General features: G+C 47.9%; 1 protein-coding gene across 7 annotated transcripts; it reads left to right on the forward strand.

Annotated features, from left to right (window-relative positions):
• The first annotated feature begins 440 nt into the window (after window positions 1-440).
• Kcne3 (potassium voltage-gated channel subfamily E regulatory subunit 3) lies at window positions 441-8593 on the forward strand. 7 transcript variants are annotated; one of them, XM_029479828.1, is made up of 5 exons: window positions 441-490; window positions 1722-1820; window positions 4880-5020; window positions 6474-6564; window positions 7850-8593. In XM_029479828.1, exon 5 carries the CDS (start codon window positions 7890-7892, stop codon window positions 8199-8201), a length of 312 nt encoding a protein of 103 aa, XP_029335688.1. In that variant the 5' UTR covers window positions 441-490; window positions 1722-1820; window positions 4880-5020; window positions 6474-6564; window positions 7850-7889; the 3' UTR covers window positions 8202-8593. The 7 variants fall into 7 exon arrangements, with proteins under 7 accessions (XP_029335688.1, XP_021023838.1, XP_029335689.1 ...); XM_021168179.2 differs by having other exon boundaries at window positions 6423-6564; window positions 7850-8576; XM_029479829.1 differs by lacking the exons at window positions 441-490; window positions 1722-1820 and adding an exon at window positions 2408-2493 and having other exon boundaries at window positions 6423-6564.
• The last annotated feature ends 328 nt before the right edge of the window (window positions 8594-8921 follow it).

Here is an 8921-nt window from a genome sequence, read left to right on the forward strand (position 1 = left end):
GGAAGCCTGCAAAGCCTAGCTGGGGGACATGAGGGCACCCAGAGCCCAGCTGGGGAACATGAAGCCACTCAGACCATTTTCCAACGTCTCTTGGTCAGCTGCCCTCTTTAAAGGAAATATTAGGCTAATAGTTCATGTTCCCAGTGGGTGCAGAGACTGAAGGGCAGAAGGAGGTAGTCTGAGACGTGAAGATAGATGTCCTAACAACTGGGGCCACTTCCTGCTTTTGAGACAACGAGCTTCCACCTTGTCGTTGGTGAAGCTGGACAGCCTCGTGGCAACGTGAACTTTACAGAGGATTCGCCAGGTGGGGAACTGACTAGAGAGCTGTAAGTCTTTCTCACATAGGTTCTATGCCAAATGACTCTAGAACTCTAAGGGGCTATGAATCAGAGTCTCGGATTCTAAAGCTTTATTGGAACAGGTCGTCTGTGTCCTCAGAGCTCTCCTGACAGGAACAGTTGTTGCTACCCTATGTCAAGAATGCAAAGTTCGTCCCAAACTAGGAAAAGAGGGAGGACCTTGACTCTCTCTCTCTCTCTCTCTCTCTCTCTCTCTCTCTCTCTCTCTCTCTCTCTCTAGATAAGGTTTCTCTGTATAGCCTTGCCTGTCCTGGAACTCCCTCTGTAGAACAGGCTGGTCTTGAACTCAGAGATCTGCCTGCCTCTGCCTCCTGAGTGGGTCACCACCACCTGGCAAGGCTAGTTTTTAATTTTTTTCTGATTTAATTGTTTTATTTAATGTCTATGATTATTTTGCCCAGCTGTATGACCTATTACCCCACATGTGTGCCTGCTACCAGTAGAGGTCAGGAGAGCGCATTAGATCCCCTAAAACTGGAGTCACAGATGGTTGTGAGATCCTGGGTGGGTACTGGAAACCTGACAGGGTGCCCTGCAAAGGCAGCAGGTGCTCTTAGCTGCTGAACCATCACTCCACCCCTGTTGAGTTTTGTCATTGTTCTTGTTTGTTGTGTGCCTGGGAGTTTTGTCAGGGGGAGGCAGGGCACATCTTTAATCCCAGTGCTGAGCAGGCAGAGGCAGGCAGAGCTCTGGGAGTTTGAGGCTAGCTGGGTCTACAGAGTGAGTTTCAGAACAACCAGGGCTATACAGAGAAACCCTGTCTCAAAAATCACACAAACAAACAAAGAAAAAAGAAACGAGAAACGAGATTCCCAATCTCCCATTGGTGCTTAAGACTGGCCTTGAGGGTGCCTGGCATTTAAGCCGTGCACAGACATCTACAGAGGCAAAATTCTGAATGCTGATTTCTGGGCCCCACTCCGGGTCTTCTAAATCCAAACCTCCCAGGAGGAGCCCACTGTCCTCGGTGTGCAGACTGGAGCAGCGCATACCGGGGTGATCGAGATGACAGCTCTCAGAGGTGGTGTCCAGCTTAGGGAGGAATGGTTGGATAGAAACCTGTCACACAGAAACAACACAACAATGATGTGTTCTTAGCAATTATGCATTTTTTGTGCATAATTTTTGTGCCCACCATGTGGCAATCTTGTTTTTCCCTAAGCACTTATTAGATAATCATATCCTAAAATTCTGTGATTGAAATTACTCACCTTGGAAATACTGCAGTAGATCTTTGCAAGAGTGTGAAGGAACTCATCTGAGTGTGTTCGTTGTGTGACCTCCGCTAGTGAAGAGAGCTTGGATAAGCGGTTGCTACAGAGTCCCTGAGAGGCAGATCCCTATTTCTGTCATCAACAGGAAAATGACACTTATCAGCCTGTAATATCATCAGAAACAATTTGGATGTGGACCCAATGGCTGGAAAACAAGTGTTCCGGGACAGACACCAGTTAAGAAGTGAGTGGATACAAATTGAGATAGGACGTGTGACACAGACTACTGAGGGGGGAGATGCCTGCTAGAGTACAATGGATTCTGAGACAGAGCTCTGCGCTGACTTGCTTGCTTGAGTGTAGATAAGTAACCAGTTTGGGCGTCTGCAAACTGAAAACAGGTTTGTCTTAGAATCAGATGTTTTCTTTGGCTATTCGGTTTTAGTATTTTGGATTCTGAAAACACTTCTAACCTTACCGTAAGCCTGTGAAGAGCGCGAGCAGGAATGGTGGTACCCATAGAGAGGAAACCAAGGCCCCAGAGAGGAGCTGCCCAGTGCCACACAGCTAAACAGGTACCACGCCCGACTCCACCAAAACCTAGTGCTTGGTCTGGGTTTCTGGAAACCAGCTTTTCGCTAGGCTGGCTGAGACATAGAGACACAAACGAGAAAAATTCTGTCTGGGATCCAGGAAGCAGGTGGTTCCCCACAACCGGGTGAGGCCAAGTTGCTGGGCGGAGGCGCCCCAAGACAGCCAACGCTGAAGCTCAGTGTGCTAAGGCAGGGCGGGGCCAGAGGAGGGACACCCTGGGAAGGAAAAGGGAGCCAAGAGCCAGTAGGCGTGCAGAGCTCTGAGAGCACTGAGCGCCTCTGGGCACGATTGCTGTGCTCACAGGAGACTGATCGCTGAGGCAGGTAAGGCGCCACAGGGTTGGAAAAGCTATCCATAGTCTGGGCAAGACATGCAGGGTTTCGGTGTTTTCCTTCAGAGGGAGGACCCGACGTGGGGTGCTGCTAAAACACAGCGTGGATCTTCCCTAGTGAGAAAAGCAGGTATTCCCAGGAAATACAGGGATTAAAGAGTTTCGCTGCGCACGGAAAGTCGTGTGTGGTCCGAAGGCGCTCTCCCAGGCTTCCCTCCAGGCAGCAAAGGCTCCTCCTCTCCTACCGATAAGAGAACACTTACAGGTCTGCAGCGGGACACTCACGGAAATAACATTCCAGGAGTCAGTCTTGCTCTACCAAAGCTGCGGGCTCTGCAGAACTGCCCTTGCCATTCTACTCCACTGTGACCAGCCCTCGGCGATCAGATCCTCAGAAATCCCGGGACTGTCTGGAGCGTCTTCTGCTGTTGTAGCAGTTCTAGGTTGAAAGTCGGGAGTCTTGGGTTCTAGTTTTCAGGTAGTGTAAACTGTGCAGGTCAACCATGGCTCTGTGCCTTGTGCTTCCTTAGGTCACCTCCTGTAAAATGGGTCTCCTGCTCCATTTGCCCCCATGTAATCCAATTAGGGCAAAGGGGGATGTTTGGGAGGTGTCTCAGCCAGTGTGTTAGAGCCCCGGGAAGCAAAGTCCTAATCTCTGCCTCCTTCTCCTCATTAATTTGCATGGGAGGAAACTGAGGACCCAGGATAATCTTATCACCAGGGACCATATTGAATTAGAACCAGTGTTTCCTCACTCCTAGCCCAGGACTCTTATTTCACGTACAGATATCGAATAAACTCATTCTCTCTGGCTCCAGCCACTCTGTCAATTGCAAATGGAGGGGTGCGATACTGGAGGCATTAAAAACTGCCTTTAAAGTCTGTTGACTCCCGGAAGATGAAAACTGACTAGCAGCTTTCTTCAGTTCAAATTCCTCAGGGCATGTTTTCTATCTGTAACGCAGGGGAGCTTGAAGTACCTTCTAAGAGGGAGGCAGGCAAGACCAAGAACCTCCATCCTATGCTTGGCTACACAGACTGGCCACGTAGGGGCAGGGAAGGCACTTGTAAATGGCAAGGACCTGCAGGATTCATCAGAAAGGGTGGGACACAATGGAGGAGGGCGACCCTTGGTGGCTGTGGGCTGTGAGAGGGCACAGCAGGAGGCAGGCACTTGGGGATGACTGCTCTCAGAGGTGAGCTGAGCCATGGATGGCTATGGGAACAATGTGAGCAGGCTTCCCAGTAACTTTCTCATGCCTGCTCCGCCTATTGTCTCTCCCAGTTCTCACGAGGTGAGCTGGGCACTGGTAATTACCTCCGTCTTACAGATATGGTTCAGAGGAAAAGCATTCAAGGTCACATAGGCAGAACTAGGATCGTGAAAGGTACTCTTGAAAGGCGAGATCACAGGCTGAGACTCGGGCTATCTGTGTGCCGTCCGTGGGTGTGGATGGCCACACCTTTGGTAGGCACACAGGGAAGAGCGTTGCAAAACCATTTACCGTTGTCTGGGGGCCAAGAATGTTTGCCCTTTGGATAAACCGGCTCAGATCAGATGCGGGAAGTGTCTGGGTTCCCAAAGGAGGCTCAGAATTTCCCTCTCTTGCCCCATGCCACCTGCTCAAGGGGCCTCCCCTCTATCTAAGGCAGCTTATCTTGGGGTAACTTGGAGTCTTTCCTACTTTGGTTTTCTATTAAAACGTTGAAAGCTGATTCCATGAAGCTGTTAGGGGACGAGTTGGGGAGGGTACTCTCTTATAGGAGAGAGATTGAGTCACTTGTTCTTTTTGGTGCTCACTATGTAAACAGGCCCGAAGAATAAAGAAATGCATGAGGCCCAGGCCCCTTCCCTGAAACCTCCAAGCATATGTGCAGGGATACACTGGGCCCACATCTACACTCACAAACAGATTCCAAATGGCCCAGTTCTCTAATGAGGCTGTTTTGAAGGCACTCTGGTAACAAACAAGAGGAGAAACTGACTAGTTATTGAGTAGGAGAGGGGGTGTCTCTGGACCAGCTCTAAGCTGGTGGTATAGAGCAGAGTCTTGAAGAATGAGCTTGCCAAGCAGACAGAAAAAGAATTCCTGCTTAAGAAAAGAATATGAGTAAAGGCAAGAGGCGTGGGAGTGCAAGGACTGTCCGATGAGCTCACAGCCTGGCGTTCATTATCATGGTCACAGACACTGGGAAAGCCACAGGGAAACAGAGCCAAGGCAGGGCCACATAGAGAAGAGTTCAACAATTGTTAGTTAGTTAGTTAGTTAGTTAGTTAGTTAGTTAGTTAGTTAGTTAGTTTGTTTGTTTGTTTTCCAGTTTGCTCAGTAGTTGTTAGTCTGCTTTCTAAGCTAGCCCATTGTCTATTTCAATCAAAGGCCTCTCCGACAACAGGGCTCTGCCACTTCCATCCTGGAAACTTGATAATCAATGACTCTCTAGGAGTTGGAAACCCGGGGACTCAAGGAAGAGAAACAAAACACCCAGTGTTTCTGTCTGTGCCCATTTGGAACCGAGAGGTGGGTTATAGGCAACCAGTCTCTTCCTTCTGCAGCTCTCTGCTTCTCCTTACCCCAACAGGATGCCCAGAATCTGCCTTCTTGTCTCCACCCAAACCCAGCACTGAAGGACACATACTATGACCTCTGAGGTCTGAGAGGCCCTGACGGGAAGGTCTGATGGGTCACAGTTTGATTCCACTCATGTGTCCCACCCTGTCCTTCACTTGCCTCTCACCCCAACTTCCCACACTCTGTCTCTTCCCCTGGGCCAGATCACCCTTGCAGATAAGAGGCTAGGAGGAAAAAGGAGCAAGTGGATCCATTTGGTCCTCACCTTACCTAGGCTGGGATGTCAGGTATAAGTCAGTCCCCAGACTCAGAAACATCTGAGCCTGCTGGGAAGACTCTGCCGCCTCTCTGTCTTGGGTTTGAAGTCCTCTAGAAGGCTCCCCAAGGGCTGCTTCCACCAGCCACTCAGTCTCCAAGATCTCACAACGTGGTTCCGTGATTCATAATGTCACAGGATATTTGAGCTGACCATGACCCCTTCATTTTACAGATGTAGATGGAAACTGAGATTAAAAAGTGGGTGGAATCACATGCCCAGAGTCACACAAGTAGCAGTGGGACAAAGACAGCTGCCCGGGCTTCCATTTCCTTTACTATAAGGCTGTAAAATGAGGGCAGTCAGCCTTGGTGAACTCTGAAGTCCTGCCGAGTTCCTGTGCTACACAAACTGCCGCTGCTTTCTGTGGGATTTACAGCCAAACCTTACATAATTCTCTTTAATCTTCATGACAAAGCCATGCTACAGAGAGTTAATTCTAGGACACGTTCATTTTAATTATTTTATTACATTTATTGGAGGGGGGTGTGCATGTGGAGGTCAGAGGGCAGTTTTCAGGCGTTGGCTCTCTCCACTAGGGTGCAGGATCAAAGTCAGGCCATCAAGTTTAGCAGCAAGTATCTTTACTTGCAGAGCCATCTCGACAGCTCGCTGGGACACATCCACATGCTGTCTGTCCAAACAGATTTGATTAGTAATGTGTCATTTATTTCTATGAGACTGCAAACTGCCATTTTACCTTGGGATTCTAAAAGGCTCCTACTGAGGTCCCAGCACCCTCAGGGAGGAGAAGGGTTTTAGGTTGTTCCATTGTCAAAAAGTCACCTGATTAAGATGTTGTGAGCCTGGACTGGGGAGACAGCAATCACATGTCCCTTGGCCACTGCATAGTCCTGTAACTACAACTCTAGGCTAGCTTGAGCCAGCTGTTGCAGGAAGGGGAGAGGAGTATGGGTGGGTCAGAAGCCACAGAAAGATGCTTGCACAACCCTTAGGAACTGGGAGATCCACCCTTGGTTCTGAGGTTTGTGTCTCTGGTTCCTTCCTCTTCCTCCTCTTCTGCCTCCTTCCCAGTTTCTAGCTCTGGGCCTTTCCTGTTAACACCACAACTCTGGCTGCTTCCAGATGCACCTTGCAAGGAACTGAGGGGCTGTGGGACATCCACGAAGAGATCCTCAAGGATGTCTCAGAGCCAGCAGAGTCTCTGAACTGTTTGGTGAGCTCTTCAGATCCATGTTATCCCCCCTGTGTTGTGCCAAGTGAAAACCCTTTCCAAGGAAAACGGACCAGGAGCAGGGAGAGCAGGGAGAGGTTACCTTAATTTTGTGGACGCTTCTAGTTTCCAAAAAGCTGAGTGTATGTATTTGCTTCTCAAAACGAGAAGCAGGAGAATCCTCTTCAGTGCAGTAAAAGAGTGAATTCTTCCTGCAAGCTTGGAAAGCAGGGTGGAGACGGCAACCTTCTCAGGTATAGTTAAAAATGCATAACCCCAAACCTGACCCCAAACTGAGCGCTCAGCTAAGAAGTATCAATGGTGTTCCTGCTTGCCACTGACCAATGTAAAAGAAAACTTAGATTTCTTGCTTTTTATTCTTTTTTGTATGGTTGGTTTTTGGGTTGTTTTGGTTTGTTTTATTTTTAGACAGGGTTTCTCTGTATAGTCCTGGCTGTCCTGTAGACCAGGCTGGCCTCAAACTCAGAAATCTGCCTGCCTCTGCCTCCCAAGTGCCAGGATTAAAGACATGCACCACCCCTGCACGGCACTTCTTACATCTAATACAGGAAGTCTGTGTTCTTTTCCCCTCCTTGAGGGTACAAGTACTGAATGGTAGAGAACCTCAGAGGCTTTTCATGGAATGTAGGCCAGTCTTGGGTGGCAGTAGGGTGCTGCTCTATTATTCTGTTCTCCAAATTTTGCATCAAGTCATTATAAGTATTTATCATCATTAGAACTATGGGGAAGACACCTGATAGATAATAATCATGCTTGGTATGTACAGGTAATAATGATGATTGTTGACAGTTCTACCTAGGCGAAGGAGAGCTTTGGGATCAGCCACTGAATATGGTTGTCTGGACTCCTGAAAATAGACACTATTTACTATTCCCTGAACAAGAACAAGCTATTATTTGTTTGGGGTCTCAGTTTACCTGTGTATAAAATGGAAGGAGTTAAATTAAATAACTCCCAAAGTTCTTGTGGCCCAAAATCTATTGAATTTATATAATCCAAGAAAATAAAGAGAATAACATGGCTTTCAATGGCCAGGAAACAATGGCCAGGAAAGACTATTCCACATGCACTGTGGGATGCTTCCATAGGCAGAGAGGAAATCCCACTTAGCACTTCTCATCACTGAGTCTGAGGCTTCGTGGAGAAGACAGACCAGAAGAATGGAGAAGAGATGATAGTATCAGGGCTCTAGCCTAGGTATGCAAAGTGGGGAAGTTGTTCACAACGTGGGTAAAAAGCCACCCTTTCTGTTTTCTCTCACCATCAGATCACATTCCAGCTCTTCCCATACCTCAATATCTGTTGCTATGGAGACTTCCAACGGGACTGAGACCTGGTACATGAGCCTCCATGCTGTGCTGAAGGCGCTGAACACAACCCTTCACAGTCACTTGCTCTGCCGGCCTGAGCCAGGACCAGGGCCAGACAATCAAACTGAGGATCGTCGGGCTAGCCTTCCTGGTCGTAATGACAACTCCTACATGTATATTCTCTTTGTCATGTTCCTATTTGCTGTCACTGTGGGCAGTCTCATCCTGGGATATACCCGTTCACGCAAAGTGGACAAACGTAGTGACCCCTATCATGTGTACATCAAGAACCGTGTGTCTATGATCTGATGTGAGGTACCCGAGGACAATGGAAGATTACAATGTCTGAGGATTGTCTTCCGGTGCCTCCGGAACTCAACTCAACCATATCAAGCCACAGTGTATCTATATAAGATCAACAGGAAACTGGTAAGAGGGTTAGATCATTATTAGGACCAGAGAAGAGGGGCTGATAGGCCCAGTCTTGTGGATGAGACATTTTTCAAGACACAGATGTGCATTATGAACTCAGAGCCCGTGAACACACACACACACATATATATATAAAGTATGGTCAACCAGCAAGTAGAAGAAGAAGCTGTGACAAAGGGAAATGGGGCAGAAAGATGCTCCAGATATATAATATTTTAATGTATGATCTTCAACATGAGAAACCTTGATAAAACTGAGAATGCTACTTATTTGCATTGATTCATATTTTATTCGTTAAATACTTTTAGCATGTGTGGGTTTTGCCTCATCTGCCAGGAAAACAGAACAAGTCCTGTGACTGGAATCCAGGAACTCTGGTCCTTTCTTCTAGGACTTTTCAGTCCCATGTGGGGTGAGATCCAGACCAGAAGAACATTCAGCCAAGCACAATAACACATGCCTGTAATTGTAGTGCTCAAGAGGCTGAGTGGGGAGGATCATTTGAATTCAGGAGTTCAAGACCAACCTAGGCAAGTCCTATCTTGGTAGGAACTTGGTGGGGGCTGTTGAGAAATATCTTACTTTCACAGATATTAC

The sequence above is a fragment of the Mus caroli genome, chromosome 7, assembly GCF_900094665.2.
Source record: "Mus caroli chromosome 7, CAROLI_EIJ_v1.1, whole genome shotgun sequence".
Classification (NCBI taxonomy): Eukaryota; Metazoa; Chordata; class Mammalia; order Rodentia; family Muridae; genus Mus; species Mus caroli.

Bases quoted from the DNA above. Each gene is read 5' to 3' on its own strand.
- Kcne3 (XM_029479828.1), top strand. From the start codon at position 7,890: ATGGAGACTTCCAACGGGACTGAGACCTGGTACATGAGCCTCCATGCT.